The sequence below is a fragment of the Salvelinus namaycush genome, chromosome 4, assembly GCF_016432855.1.
Source record: "Salvelinus namaycush isolate Seneca chromosome 4, SaNama_1.0, whole genome shotgun sequence".
In the NCBI taxonomy this organism is placed as follows: domain Eukaryota; kingdom Metazoa; phylum Chordata; class Actinopteri; order Salmoniformes; family Salmonidae; genus Salvelinus; species Salvelinus namaycush.
Window position 1 is genome coordinate 42,662,920 of NC_052310.1, and position 26,092 is coordinate 42,689,011.

The 26,092-nt window shown below is 43.7% G+C and overlaps 1 protein-coding gene across 2 annotated transcripts in view; it reads left to right on the plus strand.

Moving 5' to 3' along the window:
- Positions 1 to 26,092, plus strand: part of ltbp1 (latent transforming growth factor beta binding protein 1) — a 133,089-nt gene that overhangs the window by 77,901 nt on the left and 29,096 nt on the right. Inside the window, exons 10-17 of one of the 2 annotated variants that reach the window (XM_038991875.1) lie at positions 4,199 to 4,321; positions 7,302 to 7,469; positions 11,272 to 11,496; positions 12,830 to 12,852; positions 13,807 to 13,918; positions 14,483 to 14,569; positions 25,088 to 25,213; positions 25,723 to 25,848. In XM_038991875.1, the coding sequence (XP_038847803.1) occupies positions 4,199 to 4,321; positions 7,302 to 7,469; positions 11,272 to 11,496; positions 12,830 to 12,852; positions 13,807 to 13,918; positions 14,483 to 14,569; positions 25,088 to 25,213; positions 25,723 to 25,848 (990 nt within the window). The remainder of the gene's footprint in view (positions 1 to 4,198; positions 4,322 to 7,301; positions 7,470 to 11,271; positions 11,497 to 12,829; positions 12,853 to 13,806; positions 13,919 to 14,482; positions 14,570 to 25,087; positions 25,214 to 25,722; positions 25,849 to 26,092) is intronic. The other variant, XM_038991876.1, reaches the window with a different exon arrangement.

A 26,092-nucleotide genomic window follows, 5' to 3' on the forward strand; every position in this document is an offset into this window, starting at 1 on the left:
ATTTTCAGAAAGAAACTGATTAAACACACAGGTGAAAAATCAAGGTGACTCACAAAGATGAGGACCAAGAGCAAGAGAGGGAGTGTGGTGATGTAGTGTCTACAACTAAAGAATCATTGTGGAATCTGAAAAGACAAGTATCCCAAAAGCGTGATGGTGTACTTACTACGTGCACATGTTAAAAGAAAGGAACGAGGTGGGTAGATAACTAAGTGTGTCATTGTAGCAAAGTATTTATAAACTCAAAATCAGATCTCTTAAACGTTTCGTTCATTTTTGTTCTATTATCTATACAAAGGGCCATAATTGATTTTGGCCCAATAGGCCTGGCATATTCCCACGTCCCGAGGAGCTTTCCGTTTTGATTGGGTTATTGTGCCTAAAAACCTTTAGGCCTACCTATAGAGTGAAAAACAAACTCTGCATCTCTGCCCAGCCTGCCAAGATTGGCCAAAAGGGTGTTTATCATCCCAGTAGCTTTGCAATTGTGGAGAGGATATTTTCCTGCTGCTAGCCGGCTCTCCAGGCACCATCACATGAGCCTGAAGCCACAGACTGGCCAAATCGTGTTTCTAATTTTTTGGGGGGAAAATGATTTCAAACGCACTAATAAGTCATTTTTTGTTTAATTTGTATATAATTCTAAGCCTATATGCGCAATTTATAAACTATAATGATTTAATACAACGAAATGTTGTTTAAATGCTGAGCGCTTTTAGTCCAGCCTACTGTGTCGCACAGGCTATAGTTTTGAAACAATTTAAATAATATAACCTAAATAATTTTTTATTTCTTAGGCTCCCTGTCTGTCTCCTGACCTATTCAGCGTGTTTATATGCTGTGTAATATGACATGTAGCCCGTTTGAAATGATGAGCGCTTCTTACATTTACCTTTTCATGTTTATTCAAATACTTTTCATTCAAATCCAAATGGTTTGGTTTCAATACTTCAAAACCAAATGGTAGGTCCAGGTAGTCCCAAGAATAGATGGGTGTTGGTTAAATTGTGACTTGAATTAATGGAGCGAATTTGGAGTGGCATTTTTTTTTCTGTGAGCACGGAGTGGTTGGTAAAAGACATGGAGCGCCAGAGCGGTGTGCAACTTGCTTAATTCTGCTCACATGCTCTGGTTCCAGCCCAGGCAGCGGATCTGAGTACAAAGTGATTAAGGTGATGAGTGAGCAGTGGTTTATTAAACTTTATTTAACCAGGGGAACTCATTGAGACCAGGGTCTCATTTCCAATGGTGGCTGTGCTCCTATGCTTCTCCTCAACCCAGCATGACACATTTCTCCGTGTGTCATCAGAGGCAATTGGCCGCTCTCTGTGGGGCCCCAAGGGGCCAGAAATAGTGAATTCACCTCTCCCCCACTCGGTTCACCGCTGGGCCGTTTTATCGCCTTGTGGGTAATTATTCTGTCAGTGCGGTGATTGACAGCGCAGGTGGGCGCGGCTCAGAGGAGCGGTGCAGGTGTTGAAACTGTGAAACCACCAGTGGAGACGTGTTTGAGTACACGCCGCGTCCCGTAGATGATAATTGCCATTCATTGATATTCCCGACAGAGGGTGTCATAGAAAAGAATGTTAACGCAAACATCTTTCTCATCTCTTGAGATCTGCCCGAGAAAAAAAGGGGGTTTTGATCATCTATCCTGTCGGGCAGGAAGGAACACCCTCATTCACCCACCCCAGGGGAAACGTCACTGGGAATGACGTCTCTGCCCCTGATTAGTGATTCTTTTGTATGACAGAGTATGACAGAGCACAGCAGAGCCTCCTGTGATATGGACCTGGACGTGATGTAGCCGCTGAAATATTCACGACTTACATGAAAGGATATCAACATGTTTTCGGCTGGTGTTAGAGTACCACACGGTGATGTGATGCTGCTCTTGTCATGACATGATCCACTTAGTGTCAGGCGTCTAGCACGCTCTCTGTGTACATGATGCTCCTGTACTGGTTCTGCTTTTCACGTTGCAACAGAAAGTGAAAATATGTGTCCTGTGGAACAGAATTAGGGGGAAACAAAGCTCTCTTTTTGATACATAACTCAGACACATGCTTCGTATTTAGCCCTCTCAATAACAAACTGCACTTGTAAACTGGATACCAGAAGAAATGAACCAGATAAATGTAAACAGCTAAGAGGCAGCTGAGTTGGAAGGGGATACAAAGTCTCATTGTCTCCTGTTATGAGGAAGAATATGGGGGAGAGCATTCTGTTGACCTTTTTCCAGCCGGACATATTATGTCTACCCTGCTGTTGCTTCCTGAACAAGTTTGGCTCTAGAGCAGGGTTTCTCAAACCCGGTCCTCGGGACCCAAAGGCTGCATGTTTTGTTTTTTGCCCTAACCCTACACAGCTGATTCAAATTATCAAAGCTTGAGGATGAGTTGATTATTTGAATCAGATGTGTAGTGCTAGGGCAAAAACTAAAACGTGCACCTCTTGGGGTCCCGAGGACCGAGTTTGGGAAACCCTGCTCTAGTGACTGGCTGACATAGCCCAGCTGCAATGAGCCAGTAAACGAACCCCTGAGGACATAAAGCATAAAGCTGTTAGTCCCACAGCCACAGCCTCATAACCCAGACCTTGAACTAAGGAAATGAACCTGCTCTTCTGTAAGGTTACTACATAACCAGGATTTATGCCTGAGACCTGAAACTGTCTCTTCAACTCCACATTAATTACCTAAAACTACAGGGCTGCCTTTGACCAGAACAGTTATGTAGTGGCTACACCAGGGTTATGTGACTACACCAGGGTTATGTGGCTACACCAGGGTTATGTGACTACACCATGCTTATGTGACTACACCAGGGTTATGTGGCTACACCAGGGTTATGTGACTACACCAGGGTTATGTGACTACACCAGGGTTATGTGACTACACCAGGGTTATGTGACTACACCAGGGTTATGTGACTACACCAGGGTTATGTGACTACACCAGGGTTATGTGACTACACCAGGGTTATGTGACTACACCAGGGTTATGTGGCTACACCAGGGTTATGTGACTACACCAGGGTTATGTGACTACACCAGGGTTATGTGCTACACCAGGGTTATGTGACTACACCAGGGTTATGTGACTACACCAGGGTTATGTGACTACACCAGGGTTATGTGACTACACCAGGGTTATGTGACTACACCAGGGTTATGTGACTACACCAGGGTTATGTGACTACACCAGGGTTATGTGCTACACCAGGGTTATGTGACTACACCAGGGTTATGTGACTACACCAGGGTTATGTGACTACACCAGGGTTATGTGGCTACACCAGGGTTATGTGACTACACCAGGGTTATGTGACTACACCAGGGTTATGTGACTACACCAGGGTTATGTGCTACACCAGGGTTATGTGACTACACCAGGGTTATGTGACTACACCAGGGTTATGTGCTACACCAGGGTTATGTGCTACACCAGGGTTATGTGACTACACCAGGGTTATGTGACTACACCAGGGTTATGTGACTACACCAGGGTTATGTGACTACACCAGGGTTATGTGCTACACCAGGGTTATGTGACTACACCAGGGTTATGTGACTACACCAGGGTTATGTGGCTACACCAGGGTTATGTGACTACACCAGGGTTATGTGACTACACCAGGGTTATGTGGCTACACCAGGGTTATGTGACTACACCAGGGTTATGTGGCTACACCAGGGTTATGTGACTACACCAGGGTTATGTGGCTACACCAGGGTTATGTGCTACACCAGGGTTATGTGACTACACCAGGGTTATGTGACTACACCAGGGTTATGTGACTACACCAGGGTTATGTGGCTACACCAGGGTTATGTGACTACACCAGGGTTATGTGACTACACCAGGGTTATGTGACTACACCAGGGTTATGTGACTACACCAGGGTTATGTGGCTACACCAGGGTTATGTGACTACACCAGGGTTATGTGGCTACACCAGGGTTATGATATGAATGTGGTTGTTGTGAGCTATTATACAAACTCATGCACAGAAACAAATAGAATGATGGTAATCGGTGGAGTTGCCAACTCATAGGTGTCAGGCATACAGGCTGTGTTTTGCACACAACTCTATTCTATGCACATTCAGTTCATGTTCCTTTCTGTACTGTGTAATAAACACTAATATGTATATCAACAGTGCATTACTTTGTTCCTCTCCTTGTTGTTCTGTTGCAGATCTTAATGAGTGCCAGCTGCAGGGCGTGTGTCCCAACGGAGACTGTCTGAACACCATGGGTAGCTACAGGTGCAGCTGTAAGGCCGGCTTCATCCCTGACCCCACCCTCTCCACCTGTATCCGTAAGTCCTCCCTCTCCCTCTCCCTCTCCCTCTCTCTCCCCCTCTCTCTCTCTCTCTCTCTCTCTCTCTCTCAGTGCCATATTCCCCCCCTCTCTCTCTCTCTCTCTCTCTCAGTGCCATATTTGGGTGTGACATACATTTCCCATACATTTCTTTGAATTTGTATTTATTCAGCCCATACAGTCTGGGTTGCAGTCTAAGAATGTTGTGAATGCCGCAAATCGTACTGCAAAGGCTGCGTTTTGATGAAATGCATACGAATGTGGGAACAGATGAAAATGCATGGATGAAAAGCATGGTGTTTATCAAATTAATCAGATTCCCCTCAGAGCATGGAACACAAGGCACAGCATTTGAAAACCCAACCGATCTCATTTCTCTCCACTGAAAGAGGGAGGGACGGAAGGAGGGATGGATGGAGGGAGGGAGGGAAAGAGGGAGGGTTGAGGGATTAAAATCCTATTGACCTGATTCTATGTTCTCTGGGTTTTTGGTCGGAGAGCGATTGAACAGTGATGGCCTTTAATCACTGTTCCAATGTAATCTGGTTTAGCATGTGTTACCCTGTCGGCTCGTTGTCTCTCCCAGTCCGACCACTGTGTGTGTGTGTGTGTGTGTGTGTGTGTGTGTGTGTGTGTGTGTGTGTGTGTGTGTGTGTGTGTGTGTGTGTGTGTGTGTGTGTGTGTGTGTGTGTGTGTGTGTGTGTGTGTGTTTGTCATTCTTGTTTTTTTTTCTATTCCTGGTTCCCCTCTATTTATCGCATTGCTAATGAAACCTGAGTGGCCATTCATCAACATCACTGGCTACGGCAAGGAGCCTTGCTATCGTTTTGTTCTTACATGGAACAAGGAGGCGTTTGAAATTCAGCAGTGACATCAGCCGTTGTGTCTGCCCCCTCCCTTGCATATGTTGCCTGTCATTGAACCCCCAATGTCAGGTCTAGACTTCTCCCCTCATTGTGTGTGTTGAGTTACTGAGTTACTCTAGCTCTCTACTGACCTGAAAAGCAGAGTGGAGTTTGGAGAGAAACATATTGGTGTTGATGAAGGACCAGGATATAGCCTGACCCTCCCCTGTACTGCGCCTTTGCGTGTTGATTGGCTTATAGTGTGCATGACCGCAACAGTAACCAACCAAAACTGGCGTACCCATTGTGAGCGCCACTAATAATGCCCTAGTGTACCACGGAATGACACTTGACATTTACATACATGTACATCCTGTGTCCAACTAAACGTATAACAAAAATAAACCAATGCATTCCATGCGTAGCACTTAAAATATCTCGGACTAATTTGGATTTGGGGATTTTGACACGTCATCAAACATTCCACTGGTGCAAGACTGCAATTTTAGCTTGAAGTTCACAAACCACACCTGATCAAGCTCCAAAATAGGGTAACATGATGGGACACAAATACAGCAACTGACTTGGAATGGAGGGAGGGCCATCCAGGGCAATCTAACAGAACCCCAGCAATCTCATCTCTCTCTATCCCTCTATCTACACTACCCTCTCCTGGGCCACCTCCGAACATCTGACAAAGGGAGAGATTCTATTGTTGGGGCATTCACTGGCCTATTCATGGGACTGCTCTAGTTTAGCCTTTAGCAACTGAACCCAATAGCCAAAAGCCATAGCCCTTTTAGCTGGACCGTCTCTGAGACGCTAAAAGACTCAAGTGTGTTAAACACGGTGGTGCTGCCACATCAGGGAGTTGGAGTCACTGGTATTAATTGGTGGCAACTTTACTGTGGGTGGTAAGTTGGAGGGAGGAGGGGGGTGGATGGAGTTTGGGCAAGTGAGTGGAGACTAGAGCGAAAATGATTTCTGCCTGTCATGCACGATTTCCACCGTGTGTCCGAGCTGTGAAGTGTGAGACTCAGAGGCGCCATCACAATTTTTGTGGAGGGTTTGGGGGGACAGTGGTTCAGCGGTTTGAGCCCGCCTTTCCAACAGTAACACACACACACTCACACACACACACTCACACACACGCTCAGCTTTGTCAACATAATGACTGGAAACCTGAGAACTCTTTCCGCCTGTTTTGACGAATATCAATGCACCACACAAACTGCCTGAAGGGAACATGTTAGAGGAATTAAAACTTTGGAACAAGCCTTTGTGACCTTTTGTACAGGAATTGGTCAAGAAAAGGCTATTACCTTTCACTGTTGTTGGAATGATGTCTTGTAATCTCGTGCATTAACTCATTAATGCCTGCTTTTGGTCTGAACAGTACAACAACATAGTCACGTTTGGGGTTTTGGAGACTGTTGTGAGAGAGAAATAAAGGAACGTCATGGTCCATTTGTGTTAGCACTGATTTGCCGTTGATAGGTATGGCTTACCAATTGAAAAAATGAAGATATGCTGAAAGAACATCATATGGCTCTAGCTCTACTTGGAGGTCAAAGCCTTAGAGAGTCTTTGTTCCGTTGGTGCCTTGCCATACCACAGTTTCCACTCCTGCTCCCGCACTTCAGGATTAGAGCTGCTTCAACCCCTCATGATGGTCACCATTCAGAAACACTCAACCAACCCTACTGCATGCTGTTATTTGAGTCAGCGTTTGACCTTGCTAACTAGTGCATGAAGCAACGGCATGAAGCGCTCAATGTGTGTACACCCAACGAGCTTTCGATGTTGTGTGTGTCGCGTGTGTTTTGTGTTTGAGCGTTTAGTTCAGTCAACACTTTCTTCATAGCTCAAAAATCCTGCGTCGAAGATATGAAATGTCTCAGCGGTAGCAGCTAACTACGCCGAGATGTTTCACATTTTTCTTGGTATTTTTGATGTCGCTGTTATAAATGTGCGACTACTGGACTCTGTGTTGGGCGAGGGGATTCCGGTGAAGGGGGACTTCTTTATTTCTCTTCTCTTTATTTCTCTTCTCTCCTCCATGTATGTGTCTCCCCCCACTGTGGCGCACCTCCCCTCGCCCCTCTCCCTCCACCCTCCGCCGCACCTCTTCAGCTGACACCCCTGCCATCCACGAGGAGAAAGGGGCTTGTTTCCGATTGGTCAGTTCGGGGAAGCAGTGTTTGCACCCGGTGCCTGCTCAGCTGAGCAAACAGCTGTGCTGCTGCAGTGTGGGCAAGGCCTGGGGCCCGCGCTGCGACAAGTGCCCCCTGCCAGCAACAGGTAAGGTCCCCAACGCCGGCACCTCTGAGCTCCAGACAGACTACACCTCTACCCATCCATCTATTCCACCAATCTCACACTGAGAGATGGAAATATGGGACCAATGGCATTCATTCATCTGACCCCCCCCCCCCCCCCACACAGACACTCGCTCTCTCTCTCTCTCTCTCTCTCTCTCTCTCTCTCTCTCTCTCTCTCTCTCTCTCTCTCTCTCTCTGTGCATGTGGTTAACTGCTTTGCCAAATTTATGCTTTTAGATGCAGTTAAATCACCACCACCACCACACTCCCACTGTCTCCCCTTACTCCACCACACTCCCACTGTCTCCCCTTACACCACCACCGCCACCACACTCCCACTGTCTCCCCTTACTCCACCACCACCACCACCACACTCCCACTGTCTCCCCTTACTCCACCACCACCACCACCACCACACTCCCACTGTCTCCCCTTACTCCACCACCACCACCACACTCCCACTGTCTCCCCTTACTCCACCACCACCACCACCACCACACTCCCACTGTCTCCCCTTACTCCACCACCACCACCACACTCCCACTGTCTCCCCTTACTCCACCACCACCACACTCCCACTGTCTCCCCTTACTCCACCACCACCACCACACTCCCACTGTCTCCCCTTACTCCACCACCACCACCACACTCCCACTGTCTCCCCTTACTCCACCACCACCACACTCCCACTGTCTCCCCTTACTCCACCACCACCACCACCACCACACTCCCACTGTCTCCCCTTACTCCACCACCACCACCACACTCCCACTGTCTCCCCTTACTCCACCACCACCACACTCCCACTGTCTCCCCTTACTCCACCACCACCACCACACTCCCACTGTCTCCCCTTACTCCACCACCACCACCACACTCCCACTGTCTCCCCTTACTCCACCACCACCACACTCCCACTGTCTCCCCTTACTCCACCACCACCACCACCACCACACTCCCACTGTCTCCCCTTACTCCACCACCACCACCACACTCCCACTGTCTCCCCTTACTCCACCACCACCACCACACTCCCACTGTCTCCCCTTACTCCACCACCACCACACTCCCACTGTCTCCCCTTACTCCACCACCACCACCACACTCCCACTGTCTCCCCTTACTCCACCACCACCACCACACTCCCACTGTCTCCCCTTACTCCACCACCACCACCACCACCACACTCCCACTGTCTCCCCTTACTCCACCACCACCACCACACTCCCACTGTCTCCCCTTACTCCACCACCACCACCACCACCACACTCCCACTGTCTCCCCTTACTCCACCACCACCACCACACTCCCACTGTCTCCCCTTACTCCACCACCACCACCACACTCCCACTGTCTCCCCTTACTCCACCACCACCACCACACTCCCACTGTATCCCCTTACTCCACCACCACCACACTCCCACTGTCTCCCCTTACTCCACCACCACCACCACACTCCCACTGTCTCCCCTTACTCCACCACCACCACCACACTCCCACTGTCTCCCCTTACTCCACCACCACCACACTCCCACTGTCTCCCCTTACTCCACCACCACCACCACACTCCCACTGTCTCCCCTTACTCCACCACCACCACCACACTCCCACTGTCTCCCCTTACTCCACCACGGCTCCCCCTCTGTCAGTGCAATCTGTACGGGTATTATGGTCAGTGTTCGCCTTGGTGATACAATAGCAGACACCTGCAGATCATGTGGACCACAGCCACACTAAATAGATAGAAGCTGTTCGCTGAGTCCTCACACTTCCACTCAAAAAGGTCTGTCTTATTTCATTTATGACGTTGAGCCAAACATTCCATTAGACCTGGGAGTTTATCTGGGAACAAGTCTAACCCTTTTCTTCGTCTGTGCCTGTATTGTCTGTCTGGGCTCCGAGAGACATTACTAAATGACCTCGTTTGGCCTAATTAACACCACTAGTCAAATGAATCTGGGTTGCCAGATTCCTTTGGTTGCCAGATCCTCCAGGTTTGCAGTTTGGTACAGCAGGTTGTTATGGAGAGTGTGGGTGGTAGAGTTAGAGGATGATATCTTGTAACGGGGCCCATTTTTCTCCATGTGAGAACATCTCTGTGGGTGAGATTAAGAGCTGTTATAAGAGTAAATGATAGACTTGTGCTCCTTAATCAGGAAATAAACTTGAGTAGACATATAGGATTAGTGTATTCATTTCAGGACTAACCTTGATGTGAAGTGCAGCGTTTTTTAAGATATCTCTTTCAATGTGTTTTTCTTCGTTTGTTGAAATGTTTACCAAGGTAGCTGGATTAGTTACTGTTTGATCTGATATATTTGTTTCACTATCAATGTAGTGGTTTAACTGCAATTGGCTAGACTCTGGCTGGGCCACTCAAGGACATTCAGAGACTTGTCCTGAAGCCACTCTTGTGTTGTCTTGGCTGTGTGCTTAGGCTCGTTGTCCTCTTGGAAGGTGAAGGTCCTTGGAAGGTCCTGAGCGCTCTGGAGAAGGTTTTATGTACTCTATGTACTTTGGTCCGTTCATCTTTCCCTCGATCCTGACTAGTCTCCCAGTCCCTGCCGCTGAAAAACATCCCCACAGCATGATGCTGCCACCACCATGCTTCACATTAGGGATGGTGCCCGGTTTCCTCCAGACGTGATGCTTTGCATTCAGGCCAAAGAGTTCAATCTTGGTTTCATCAGACCAGAGAATCTTGTTTCTCATGGTCTGAAAGTCTTTAGGTGCCTTTTTGCAAACTCCAAGCGGGCTGTCATGTGCCTTTTACTGAGGAATGGCTTCCTTCTGGCCACTTTACCATAAAGGCCTGATTGGTGGTGCTGTAGAGATGGTTGTCCTTCTGGAAAGTTCTCCCATCTCCACAAAGGAACTAGGAACTTTGTCAGAGTGACCATCGGGATCTTGGTCACCTCCCCGACCAAGGCCCTTCTCCCCCGATTGCTAAGTTTGGCCGGGTGGCCAGCTCTAGTGAGAGTATTGGTGGTTCCAAACTTCATACATTTAAGAATGATGGAGGCCACTGTGTTCTTGGGACCTCAATGCTGCAGACATTTTTTGATACCCTTCCCCAGATCTGTGCCTCGACACAATCCTGTCTCGGAGCTCTACGGACAATTCTTTCAACCTCATGGCTTGGTTTTTGATATGACATTCTCTGTCAACTGTGGGACCTTATATAGACAGGTGTGGGCCTTTCCAAATCATGTCCAATCAATTGCATTTACCACAGGTGGACTCCAATCAAGTTGTAGAAACATTTCAAGGATGATCAATGGTAACAGGATGCAACTGAGCTCAATTTCTTGTCACATAGCAAAGGGTCTGAATACTTTTTTATTTGTAATACATTTGCTAAAAATGTCTATAAACCTGTTTTCACTTTGTCATTATTGGGTATCGTGTGTAAATGGATGAGGATTTTTTATTTATTTAATCCATTTTAGAATAAGGCTGTAACGTAACAAAATGTGGAAAAAGTCAAGGGGTCTGAATACTTTCCCAATGCACTGCATGTGGAGCTCGGAAAGAACTCAGAGAATGATATACACGTGGTGAATCTGCTTCAACAAAAACCTAACCTAACTTATTGTACTTTACATATGGGTTACATAAAATAAAATGTCAATCAAATTAGTCATATAGCTATGAATTATGCGAAGTAAATATTTTTCATGTGGCCATTTCGATCTCAGTTTTTTGGGACGGAAGTGGTTTCTGATGTGTTTTTTTTCTTGTGTAAAGAATAGATGTACTTATTTTTCTTTTAACATTTTTAGCTAAATTCAAGGAGATATGCCCTGGTGGGATGGGCTACACTGTCACGGGCTCTTACAAGCCCAAACCACCCAATCAACTACCCAAACTTCCCAGCCAACCTGAGACCATCAACAAGCCAATGATCACCCACCAAGAGCCTGTGGCCCCGCCTCTGCCCTTCCCGACACCCGAAAAACCAGTGGAGGCCTTGAGTGTCACTGAGAGACAGCTTCCCTCTATTCCAGGTGAGTCATCTTCACACAATTCCCTCTACACCAGGGGAGTCAACATCACACAATTCCCTCTATTCCAGGTGAGTCAACATCACACAATTCCCTCTATACCAGGTGAGTCAACCTCACACAATTCCCTCTGTACCAGCTGAGTCAACATCACACAGCAAGCACCAGTAGAAGAGCAGCCATCTTTACTAATGTACTCCAGAAAGACAGAGACAGAACATTGGGATGAGCTGGGACTCATTGTGACTCATAGATGGGAGCTGCTTGGTCTTTTAGAATTCATGTAGAGTGCTCTGTGGAATTTGGCATCATAGACTGTAACACATGGGCCCTGGGGCCATGCTTTTGTCTCTTCACTATGCTGTCCTGTTTTGATATGTGGAATATCGTGTGCCTTCAGTGCCAGCGCACTTTTTTTCGTAATCCACCCTTCAACAAAAGGCAGCACATAAGTGAAACAAAAGACAGAACCGACTTGTATGCGTGAGTGTGTGGGGGTCTTTAAAAACGTCTCTCACCCAGACACCAATTCAGTTCCACCCTAGATAGGATGATGAGGATTCACATGCTTTGGCTTGCCCTCACCACTCAAACCGCTGGATTCTGAGAGGAGAGATGGAGTTCCTCTCTTTTATTGTTCAGGACATGCTTGGCGGCCGGTGAGGGAAAGAGAAACTTGGCTAGCGGTATAGTCCACAGACTTATGCAAACTACAGCTAAAACTTCTCTTGAGCACAGAGGATCCAATGCAGAGGACAGACTCAGACAAACAATAAGAGGAGAAATTCACTGCCCAAACCTTTGTTGATTAGTGTTTGCATGACACAAGGGGCTGTGAACCCTGGTGGAGGGAATTTATTTACGCCAAATGGTATGCTTCGTTCATAACAATACCGTTGGTTTTTACGACCTCCGTAAAAATGCAAGAGGGTTGAGTTATGACATGTCATTTGGCCAGTGTTTAAAATAAGGTGTTAGTGGAACACCCTTGTTACTGATTACCATTTGTACGTTGTCCATGAAATGAAAAATATCACGTGTTGATGCGGCCATGAACAGCTAAAAGTACCTGGGAAGGTGACAGTCTTATGGATTGCAAATCATTGATCCTCTCCGGCCCCAGCCGGGTTTATTGATGTATTCAACATCCTGACTATATTTAATGGAGAACTATAATGTGAATGTTGTCCTAAAAATACAATTAAATGATGTACTTGCCTCTGACAAACCTTGGTAGTCAAGGGCAGGTATATCCAGCCTTGTGCTTTCAAACGGTCCCACTCTTTTTTGAACTCACTCTTTCTTTGTGTTGTTTTCATTTTATCTTCATGGCCAGTTGCCACAGATGCACCTGAGCAGGTAGGTTGGGTTTCTTCTGCAAAAAACGACAGGAAAAGAAATACGATTTCTTGCATGCAACACGAAGTATTCATCCTTCAGCCTCTATGGCAGCGACCTGCAGAAGCAGCCTGCAGCATCACCTCTGCATGAAGTCAGCATCACCACTGCATGACTTTGAGCCAATCAATGCTCCATGCTTTCAGCCTAAGCGCACTTAAAGCATTCACAGTGGAACATCTATGTCAATGCCATTCACAGCTGGTAAGACTTTGCTCTTTGCGCTTTTGTCCAGCCTCATACTGTAAGGCTGCGTTTACTCAGGCAGCCCAATTCTGATCTTTTTCCACAAATTGGTCAGTTGACCAATCAGATCAGCTCTTTTGCCAATAATTGAGCAACTGGTCAGAATCGGGCTGCATGTTTAAATGCAGCCTAAGAGCCTCAAATACTGAACAGTCCGGAAACCTTTCTGTAATGGATTTAGTATTGTATTATGACTATTGAATTATGTAAATATAGAAGCTCTCTTTTACATGATCTGGTCTTGGTTCTTTCAGCGGTAAAGTAGACTCAGCTGCTTGAAACTCTTTAAAAGCACTTTGACAAGGGTGGAGTAAGTGAACACTGTTGCGCAATGCACTCTGAGAAACTCCAAGTGTCTAAAAAGCTGAAGTCAAGTTGGAGTCCACACACAACTGACTTGGGCATTCAATAGACCCTGTCCACTCAATGACAACAAATGTTTCGCTTCCCACCATCTTGCTCTACAATCCTTTCAAGCACTTTCCTTCGTTCAGCCTGCCATGCAAGCTGATCTGTAATTAGTTTACTGCCGAGCGGCCTATAGGACGAGCTCACGCATGACAGCGGTGCATGAGCGGCGCTTGCTCACTGAAACCTCAGATGTCTATACGGATCAGTCCATTGACGCTGAGGTCCATATTGTGTTTGTCTTGTGTTTTGTCCTTCAAGGAGCTGGTTATTCTGGAGGCTACTAGTAGTAGGCCAGTAGTTGAGGTCGAGGCTGGCCAGCCACAACTCTCTCCCGGTGTCTCTACCATGAGGATGGAGCCGGCCTACCCAGGTGTCTCATCCATTCCCTTCCCCTCTACTCTCTCTGCTGCTATTTCAGTCTCACTGGGCTGGTGCCCACCCTCACAGGGCAAAGTGTGGAAGTTATTTCATTATGACGGTTGTTTTGGCACTGTACTGTACACTATGTAAGTGTGTCTCCACTGGGGCTTCTCCGTCAATTTTACCTGAAAGAATACAAATGAAAATGGGTTGGTTTGAAAAATATATTATGTTCTTTCCCTTGTGACAGGTCATCGTGGAAAGAGCACCTGCCATTTATGATTGGTGTTCTCCAGGCTCTAGTTTAGGATTATCTTAATTGAAACTCAAGGTTTCAATTGTTGTATAAAGGGTTCAATATGTATCCAAGCTGGACAAATCTTTAAACAACTGTCAGCTCAGCACTTGACGGTGAAGAGTGATTTATCTCTGTCCGCTGGGATTGTTGATTTCTGCAGTGCTCCGTGTTACAGTTTCATGACAATAACTCAACATTGAAACACTCCTTTTAAAGACCACGGAAAGTCTGACTGCGCTGTTCTCTCCCATGGCTCTATCTGTCCTGGTCTCGCAGAGGTTGTGGAGAAAACGTCCCCCCCTGCTCCAGCCCTGATCCTCCCCTCCAACGCTGGCCAGGACATCGCCCCGACTCAGTCAGCAGGTAAGAGCCCACAGTGGCATACAGTGACACACAGTAACACCGTGACATCTGGACACAGTTTAGTCGACTGGTCAATGTGCTGCTGACCGGTTAGTAATTACTATCCCTGCTACAAACTCTATCTAAGCTATCCCCAGCTGATTGTGTAAAAATCATGAATGAATAGAGGCACGCAGACTGGGACCATGGCACTCTCTAACTCTTCCGAACCTCCTCTCTTTGTCCTTGGGGTTCTACCCCGTTGTATTTTGGGCTTCTTCTATATTTAGGAATCCTGTGTTGCTGTTGAGGGGCCATGGCAACATGAAGTCTCTCTCTCCACTTTCTAGCAACATCCTCATAAAGGCTTCAAATCACTCCAATGAAAATGCAGAGCAACTGTTTCTTTCTCTCCTGACCCTTAGAGAAATGTATTTGTGTCCTGTGTTGTTTTATTTGAGAGACTCCCATTTTAGATGTTGTTGCTGTGGTTATTTGAATCGGAAGGGAAAGGCCAGTGAGGCCAGTGATTTGTGCCATCGCTAGGTAACCACTTGTGTGAAACGCACCTGTTTTGATACCCTGGGCGAGGAAGAGGGGGGACTTTTCAGAGCAGTAGAATAGAGATAGTGTCGGCACGGAGACAAGTGTGGAGGGAAGGGAGTGGGACTATCTGGTTCCAGGCCCACAAAAAGCACCTGGACCAATCAGGGGGCCGCTGGGGTATTTGAAGTTATATTTGCTAGGCGGACATCCAAGCACCCAGACCGCTCTCATCTCAGCGTTTTACATCCTGGTGTCCCGGAAAGGTGACACCAAATTAAGAAGCCACAGCAATTAAGCCACCTGATGACAGATACTCGGTAAACTGTGACGCATAATTGCATCTCTCTTTTTAAAAAATCATCCTGTCATCCTTACTGTGATTAGACTCTGGTCTCTGTGCCTCAACGCTTGCTAATCATTCTCAACATGACGTTTCTTTTTGAAGTACATCCTCTACAAAACAACAATAGTTTGATTGTAACATGGCGGAGATGCTCTTTAACCTCTCTGGGATATGTGGGACGCTTGCGTCCCACTTGGCCAATAGCCAGGGAAAATGTAGAGCGCCAAATTCAAAAAAATGATATAAAATCAAACTTTCATTAAATCACACATATAAGATACCAAATTAAAGCTAAACTCGTTGTGAATCCAGCCAACATGTCAGATTTCAAAAAGGCTTTTCGGCGAAAGCATAAGATGCTATTATCTGATGATAGCACAACAGTAAACAAAGAGAGTGTAGCATATTTCAACCCTGCAGGCGCAACACAAAACGCAGAAATAAAATATAAATCATGCCTTACCTTTGACAAATGTATTTTGTTGGCACTCCAATATGTCCCATAAACATCACAAATAGTCCTTTTGTTCGATTAATTCCGTCCATAAATGTCCAAAATGTCCATTTATTAGGCACATTTGATCCAGAAAAAAACAACTTCCAAATTGCGCTACGTCACTACAAAATATCTCAAAAATTACTTCTAAACTTTGCCAAAACATTTCAAAGTACTTTTGTAATACAACTTAAGGTATTTGTAAACGTTAATAATCGATCAAATTGAAGACGGGTCTATCTGTTTTCAATACAGGAGGACAACAAACTAACGATACTTTTCTAGTCTTGCGCAACTCTCAAACAGTACACATAACGTTACACTGATTCCAGATGGCCGTTCTTCTTCATTGCACAAAGGAATAACCTCAACCTATTTCCAAAGACTGGTGACATCCAGTGGAAGCGGTAGGAACTGCAAACAGGTTGATTAGAAATCTAGTATCCCAATGAAAACTCATTGAACAGACGGTGACCTCAAAAAAATAAATCTGAATGGTTAGTCCTCAGGATTTTGCCTGCTACATAAGTTCTGTGATACTCACAGACATGATTCAAACAGTTTTAGAACCTTCAGAGTGTTTTCTATCCAAATCTACTAATAATATGCATATCTTATATTCTGGGGATGAGTAGAAGGAAGTTGAAATTGGGCACGCTATTTATCCAAAAGTGAAAATGCTGCCCCCTATCCTAGAGAAGTTAAGATGTAAAGCAACTACACTCGCTAATCATTCTGTAGCTCAATCAACCAATCAATCAATCAGTCAATGAAATGATTGTGCATTTTACAAATACATTTGTAACAAAGTGCTAAAATATAACGCTTGACCGAACGGATGAGGGAAATCTCCTTAGTTGGGGAGAAACCTTGACAGGAAGCAGACTCTAGAGCAGGAGCCCATCCTCCTCTGGTTGGCTGATGTCTTCCCTAAATCCTATATAAAACACAACAGTAATTTAATGTAACTGTATTTCTGAGGAGATGCCACTGTAGCATATTTGACCAATAAAACCTCAGCCTATTGAAATTTGTACAGTAATACTTAAATTCTTTGTAATCCCACCATACTGGCCTGCTGAGCTTTGAAGAAGCCCAGCCATTAATAATCGTATACATCAGGGATGCGTAATGTATTGTTAATGTGATCTGGAGCTTGCTGACATTTTGACTACCATTTCCTCAATAACACTGTAATTCTTAAGTACTATATTCATAATCTATCACCACTAATTTAATACCCCTTTAATTTCCTCTTCTTCTCATCAAGTTATGAAACGGCAAACCGTTCAGTCACTGTGATTGGACAGTTGTGCAGTTTGGGCTTATATGACGGAGTCCCTTTGGGCTGCAAGCCCGAAGCCGGGCACAATATGACAACAGCCACTTCAAGTGCAGGGCGCGAAATTCAAAATATATTTTTTAGAAATATTTAACTTTCACACATTAACAAGTCCAATACAGCATATGAAAGATAAACATCTTGTGAATCCAGCCAACATGTCCGATTTTTAAAATGTTTTACAGCGAAAACACCACATATATTTATGTTAGCTCACCACCAAATACAAAAAAGGACAGACATTTTTCACAGCACAGGTAGCATGCACAAAGCCAACCTAACTAACCAAGAACCAACCAAACTAACCAAGAAACAACTTCATCAGATGACAGTCTTATAACATGTTATACAATAAATCTATGTTTTGTTCGAAAAATGTGCATATTTGAGGTATAAATCAGTTTTACATTGCAGCTACCATCACAGCTACCGTCACAAATAGGACCGAAGCAGCCAGAGTAATTACAGACACCAACGTCAAATACCTAAATACTCATCATAAAACATTTCTGAAAAATACATGGTGTACAGCAAATGAAAGACAGGCATCTTGTGATTCCAGCCAATATTTCCGATTTCTTAAGTGTTTTACAGCGAAAACACAATATAGCATTATATTAGCTTACCACAATAGCCAGAAACACAAGCCATTCCCCAGCAGCAAAAGTTAGCGATCGTAACAAACCAGCAAAAGATATATAATTTTTGACTAACCTTGATAAGCTTCATCAGATGACAGTCCTATAACATCAGGTTATACATACACTTATGTTTTGTTCGAAAATGTGCATATTTAGAGCTGAAATCAGTGGTTATACATTGTGCTAACGTAGCATCTTTTTCCCACAACGTCCGGATATTTTTCTGACACCCACATATTCTGACCAAATAACTATTCATAAACATTACTAAAAAATACATGTTGTATAGGAAATGATAGATACACTAGTTCTTAATGCAATCGCCGTGTTAGAATTCTAAAAATAACTTCATTACGACATCCAGCTTAGTTATAGCGAGAGAGTGCCCAAACTCTGGGCGCAAACTGCTAGTACAACATGTTCGACAGATATATGACATAGCATCATAAAATGGGTCCTACTTTTGACGATCTTCCATCAGAATGTTGTACAAGGGGTCCTTTGTCCAGAACAATCGTTGTTTGGATTTAGAATGTCCTCTTCTCCAGTCAATTAGCACGCAAGATAGCAAAGTGGCGCGAAGCTCTCCTTCCTGAACAAAGGCACACAACGCAACACGCCTAACGTCCCGAATAAATTTCAATAATCTAATAAAACTATATTGAAAAAACATACTTTACGATGATATTGTCACATGTATCAAATAAAATCAAAGCCGGAGATATTAGTCGTCTATAACGACAGCTTATCAGAAGGCAAAACCAGGTCCCTTCACGCGCTCTCCAGAAAACAGGAAACTGGTGACACGTCATACAAAGAGCTTTTATTCGACCCCAGATCAAGTTATTCACTCCATTTCTTCTCTCACTGCCTGTCGACATCTAGTGGAAGACGTATGAAGTGCATGTATTCTAATAAATATCAAGGACATTTATAGGCAGGCCCTAGAACAGAGCATCGATTTCAGATTTTCCACTTCCTGTCAGGAAGTTTGCTGCAAAAGGAGTTCTGTTTTACTCACAGATATAATTCAAACGGTTTTAGAAACTAGAGAGTGTTTTCTATCCAATAGTAATAATAATATGCATATTGTACGAGCAAGAATTGAGTACGAGGCCGTTTGAAATGGGCACCTTTTATCCGGCTACTCAATACTGCCCCTGCAGCCATAAAAAGTTAAATCTCTGGAACTACAGGTCCAGTGGCCCACTTCTGTAATATGTCTGCATATTGGTGCCTTTTGATGGGAATTAGACACTATGATTTACTTTATTCCCTACTTTTCCACTGTGTTAAGTAAGGCAATTTCCCACAGCTGACCTCTTGTCGAGACTGAGTAGACCGATTGATGCACCTAGTGAGTAGGTTTTTGGATTTTACCTTTATTGTAACAGGGAGTCCCATTGAGACCAAGATCTGTTTTGCATCTTACAATTACAAATTGCTTATAGGAAATACACCAGAAAATACAAAATACAAAGAGAATACAAAAAATTAAATAAAGCACATGAAAAACAATCACATTCCACAGCAAAGAGGTTCTTGTCACATGCGCCGAATACAATAGGTGTAGACGTTACAGTGAAATGCTTACTTACAAGCCTATAACCGACAATGCCTTTTTTAAGAAGTGTTAACCTCTGCGAGATCGGTGCCCCCCCACTTGACGGTTGAGCTAACGTGCGCTAATATGATTAGCATGTTAGTAACAAGAACATTTCCCAGGACATAGACATATCTGATATGGGAAGAAAGCTTAAATTCTTGTTAATCTAACTGCACTGTCCAATTTACTGTAGCTATTACAGTGAAAGAATACTATGCTATTGTTTGGGGAGAGTGCACAGTTATGAACTTGAAAATGTATTAATAAACCAATTAGGCACATTTGGGCAGAGTTGATACAACATTTTGAACAGAAATACAATGATTCATTGGATCAGTCTAAAACTTTGCACATGCAATGCTGCCATCTAGTGGCCAAAATCTAAATAGAGCCTAAAGTGGAATATTTCATTGTGGCCTTTCTTTTGCATTTCAAAGATGATTAAAAAAAAAAATGTTACATTTTTTTCTTTCTTTGTATTATCTTTTACCAGATCTAATGTGTTATATTCTCCTACATAAATGTCACATTGCCACAAACTGCAAAGTGTTTCCTTTCAAATGGTATCAAGAATATGCATGTCCTTGCTTCAGGTCCTGAGCTACAGGCAGTTAGATTTGGGTATGTAATTTTAGGCAATTTTTTTTTTTTAAAGGGTCCAATCCTTAAGAGGAAAGTATTTACAAAATAAACTGAAGTAAAACATTTATAAATACATAAATAAAATTGAAAAATAAGAACATTGAAAAATAACAAATAATTAAAGAGCAACAATAAAATAACAGTAAATGCAAATAGTCCGAAAGTCACATATACATCCATTTGTAGGGAACTCTGAAGATTGTTCCATACTTGGGGTGCAAAGAAACTAAAAGCTAAAAGTCCGTAGGAACAGACGGAATTTCATTAGATAGCCATCCCTGTGATCTGGTATGGTAACTCATACTTCTGTGGGTAAGTAAAGATGTCAGGTAATGAGGGAGTTTTTACAAAATGCAGTGTTTCGACCTACATGAGGTCAAAGAGGTCCAGCCTACTTTCTGATAGAGCAAGCAGTGATGTGAAGGGGTGTGTCATAGTAATTAAGGTAATGAGGGATGAAAAACAGTGAAACAAATATTTTACAACATGTCAATACATGCAGACAATTATTTACATAATCTTATGTCAACATGATTAGATATAATAGAATGCATTGTGCTAATATCAACAATCATTATTGTTACATTTCATTTACTTTCATCTTTGTTTCATTACTTCATTTCATATCTTGTTGTGGTTCAAACATAATGTATACTGAGCATCATCAACATTGGAAATATGACGTGCAGTATAAGCTAAAAAACGGTGGGCAAAAAAAAATTCATTGGGTTGAAATGGCCTGAGGTCAAATTCAATATTCAGACCACTAGGAATCAGTGTTTTTAGATAGGAGATCCATTAGGCCTCCCTCTGTAGTAGTAGGGTCCCGATCAGTGGCGGTCGGTGCCGTTTAAGATGAGGGAGTACGATTATTTTTTCATGAGCATGGCCTTATTTCTATTACAGCATATTGGATGCCTATCATTCTTATTCCATTCACCCAGTTCAATGTAACAGCGCCAGGTTTAGGCAACTACATGATACTCAAATTTTCCCTATACCCATCATGAGGTTGCTACAACCTAGCCTATGAATGACAGTTTACAACGTAGGTGCGTCGAATGACACATTTGAGGTGACAGACAGTGACACATGGACAGACAGTGACACTCAATACTGCCTTGCACATTATCGCCTGCATCTAGCTGATATAGAGTGGAATCATTAGTCCAACAGTTGCAAACAAGAGTTTCTGTTGGACAAATTCAGGTATGTTTATCCCCATTTTTTCACTTTTGCGAAACATTTTTCAGCGGAATAGACCCCTGATCACGCGTAGACACAGTTCAGTTTCATAGCAGCCACATTGTATTATTTCTCGCATCTATGAGCTCTCCTCCTTTCACCTCCTTTCACCTCTTCCCTTGGGTGTGTACTTCAATGCACAACCCATCAGCTGTATGTGGCCAGGCAAAAAAACCTTTCCAAGCCAAACCACTACACACAGCCTACATTGTTGTCACCATATTAGCTAAAGTATCGTCGTAGTCAGCATAGCTAATAGAACTTACGCGTTTGTAAACCTGCTATAATCATGCTGTAATGTTACAGTGTACAGTAGTAAGCAGTTACACCGGCGGGCCCCTGTGGCAATAAATTAGTAAAACCAAAAGCTTACCTTGACTTTGAAGAGTTCCAGTGCTGTGTTGGAAAGTCATAGCCAGCTAGCTAACATAGCATCCCTCTGTTTCAGCAGTGTGTTTCAGTAGGCTAAATCTAGCTAGCTGCATTTGCATCTCTCTCTCTCTCTCTCTCTCTCTCTCTCTCTCTCTCTCTCTCTCTCTCTCTCTCTCTCTCTCTCTCTATTTCTCTCTTGCTTCTCCTTCATTGTGGAAGAAATTAATTTGTTAAAAACTGTTGAACTACTGTCTTTCTCTCTCTTTGAGTCAACTACTCATTACATTTTATGCATTGCAGTACTAGCTAGCTGTAGCTTATGCTTTCAGTACCAGATTAATTCTCTGATCCTTTGATTGGGTGGACAACATGTCAGTTAATGCTGCAAGAGCTCTGATAGGTTGGAGGACGTCCTTCGGGAGTAGTCATAATTACTGTGTAAGTCAGTCTATGGAAGGGGGTGAGAACCAAGAGCCTCCTAGGTTTTGTATTGAAGTCATTGTACCCAGAGGCGAACGGAAGCTAGCTGTCCTCCGGCTACACCATGGTGCTACCCTACAGAGTGCTGTTGAGGCTACTGTAGACCTTAGGTAGCCTAAGGTAGACCTTATTTGCTAAATAGTGTGTTTTAATCAATTATTTGGTGACGTGATTATATTTAGTATAGTTTCATATAATAAGGATAACTTTTTCCAATGTTTTACCATTTTTATTTTTATGAAAGTAACTGAGGAGGATGGTCCTCCCTTTCCTCCTCTGAGGAGCCTGCAACTGGTCTCGATGTTACCTCTCCTTGATAGAGTAACATGCTCGATACCTGTTGTCGTGTCTTTGGCTATGCCAGATTAATTGCTATGACATGCTATTCTATAAAATAATTTCTCCGTAATTAATATTACCTGATTGAACTAATCATGTAAATGTAATTAACTAGAGAGGGACACCACGAAATAATATTTATAGAGCTGTTATCTTTCGAATAAACTCTTAAAGATTTAGTAATATTTTACATCCATAGCAGTCACATTAATCGTCATTCTATTCAGTCTCATCTGAAAGTTGTAAATCCTTGGTTATCTGCAAGAATCCTGGCTAACAAGTTGAATCAGCAATACAAAATTGGGTTTAATTATTTATTTACTAAATACCTAACTAATCACACAGAATCACACATACACAATTAAATCATAACTTGATCACAAATTGCCGTCATAAAGGCAAACGTCCCTAGCGGGCGGAATAGATATGACAGCTTGTTACACAAAGAAAAGGGGCGGGATTTTAGTGAAAGAGCGGGAGACTGGAACATAGGCGAGCTGTGCTATCGTAAATACAGTATCTTATGCATTCTAAATTACCGCCCATTTGAAAAAGGAAAATGCAATAAATATTTACTCTGAGCTGCGCTTCAGTAGGTTGGTGGTAGATGGAAGACCGTATCGCCAACCCGAGTCCTCTGTCCTTTGAAGAATGTCTCTGGTGGTCACTGGATATGTGGTAACGTCGTTGTGGAGTAGACGGGATACTCTGACTGTCCTTCCTAACCTGCGTTTGTAGCAGCTGTTGCTAACTCAACGGCTAGGAGGTATCACTTCTGTAGTGAATACGAGTTCAAAGTTCATACCATTTACAACCAAAGTCCATGCTGATGTTGGCTTAGTTCTGTAGTTATTATCTGAACCATTCTGACATCGGATCGTCATCCTAGTGTCCCCGGAACAGGAAGTTATATTTTTGTCAATGGCTTTTATAGTGGAGGGAGAGGGGTGTGTCTGAAAAGTTTATAACCCATGTCTCTTCACAGGGGCGGGCCCCTGGTTGAGCAGAAGCCAAACTTATGAAAACCCAAATCTCTCATTTGGAAGCTAAAATTACATTTAATCTTTTCACAAATAATTTCATATTCAAACATTTGAATTAAACAACAATTCCATGTGAATCCGATACCTCTGACGTTTAGACTTTCCACAGTAGAGTTTATGTCATTCTATCATTGATGAGAATGTGTCAGAGGGCAACCGAACTGACATAATATACCTTAAGTACCACCGCATATGTTCAGTTGGTCGGATTACCAGAATATAGTTAATTTCCCCCCAACTTCTGATGTTCCCAGAATCTCTATGTTAACCAATGGGTTTTCTTATGTCACATCAGTTATAGTAGGGAGAGGGAAAAAGGGGGAAAGAGGTATTTATGACTGTCATAAACCTACCCCCAGGCCAATGTCATGACACTGTGTATTTGAGGGAGGAGATAGGATGTTTAGCTTCAACAAAGTGAGCTGCTACTGTGCAGTCGGTATTCTTACACCTGATTGAGCTGCGGTGTTCAGCTATACATTGTTTTAACCAAGTTTCAGAGAGTACAAGAATGTCAGGGTTAGTATCTTGGACCCAAATATGCCTAACATATACATTTTTGAGTGAATACTCTGCACATTTAAAGAGATTCTCTGGTACTTTTGTATACTTTTTAGCTAGTAGTTCTGAAAGTAGCGCTCACAAGCCAAAAGTGGTCCACACAAATTGCATATTATGTCACGTGCGGATATGTACACCACATCATTGCACTCTCTCGCTCTGATGTGTGTGCATCTTGCTAGCTGTCACTCAAATGGGGAGGGGCTGAAGCTCATTGGCTGGAACTCGAATTGCTAGGGGGCTGGGCCACGTGGGGGAAAATGTAGGGGAAATGGCGCCACACAACTTCCAGGAAACAGTTGCTATCAAACTAGGAATTTTGCGGCTAATTGAGGTAAGACAGTAATTCTGCTCATAAATTATACATGTATGAACTAAACATTGACATGAACTAAACATTGACACATCCAGCCCAAAGCGTGAGGTTTAAAAAATGCAAAGTTCCGGAGCATGTCTTTAAGTTCGTCAGCTCAAGAACCTTACGAGATTTAAAGTCAGAGGGGGTTTCCAAGCTAATCAGCATTGGCTTATCAGCAGTTGTTGGTTGAGCGTGCTGAATCTTTGCCAATATTTGTCATACAGAAACACATTTGCAGCCATGAATGGGAAGTTGATGAGAATATCGGCTAGGGAGAGGAAAGGCCATTTGCAGGAATGGAAAATATTTGTTTATGCTGCGCATATAGAAACAGTATTTATGTATTTAGAATTTGAAGAGTAGCATGATGTTTCCTCCATAATTGTGTTCAGCATGCATACTCAAAATCCTGCTATTTGGGTCTCTCTCTCTCTCTCTCGCTTTCTCTCTCTTTCTCTCTCTCTTTCTCTCTGTCTCTCTCTTTCTCTCTCTTTCTCTCTCTCTCTGTCTCTCGCTCTCGGCCAGAGGTGGATGAGTGCCAGGTCAACCCTCACATCTGTGGCCAGGGGATCTGCTACAACACTGTGGAGGGTTATACCTGCATCTGTAACGACGGCTACCAGATGGATGAGACACACACCACCTGTGTAGGTAAGAAACAAGACGTCAAAGGTCACGTCCATTTATCAGATCAATGGGAATGGACTCTTTTTGTCATTTGGTCTGATTGGATTAGGTTTTCACTCTTCACATTTGCCCCAGAACATATATTAATTTAATTACATCAGTAAATGGGAATATTTTTTTATTTTATTTAACCTTTATTTAACTAGGCAAGTCAGTTAAGAACAAATTCTTATTTACAATGACGGCCTACCCGTGTCTTATAAGCGTCTCTGAATATACTTGTGATATATAATGATTTAACTAGCCTTTCAGCATTTTGGAGGCCTCTGTTGATGTATGAATAGTTATGTGTGAATGTTGTAGATACTGTAGAATAATCATTTAGGTACCGCTTTGGTACAGTGGTGGTTTGAAATAAACACCGTCTATACTCATAATGCTTTAATCCACTTACATTAGCATGTCAGTATGTCTCTAAACAAGTTGACCCATGTTCCATCCCATGACTCCTGCCTTGCTACATCGGTGGACAGATGTTGATGAATGCCTGGAGTCTGCATCACTGTGCTCCAACGGACGCTGCAAGAACACTCCCAGCAGCTTCCTGTGTGTGTGCCAACCAGGCTTCATGACAGACGAGGAGGGAACCAGTTGCATTGGTAAAGTCATTTCACACACATACCACCACACTCCCTGAGATTCAATACGTGTTGTGCACCGCAGCAGCACACATTTGGATAGCCGTTTGGGTGTTTTCATTTTTGTTGAAATCCCTAGTTATTTCCCCAGTTGTCTCCAGTATAGTTCCCCATTGGCATTATCCCCCCTCCCCGTGGAGATAGAGGCTGCATTTTAGGAGATGACCACAGCGTGGCCCATTAGGACGTCCTCCCCATCCTCCTC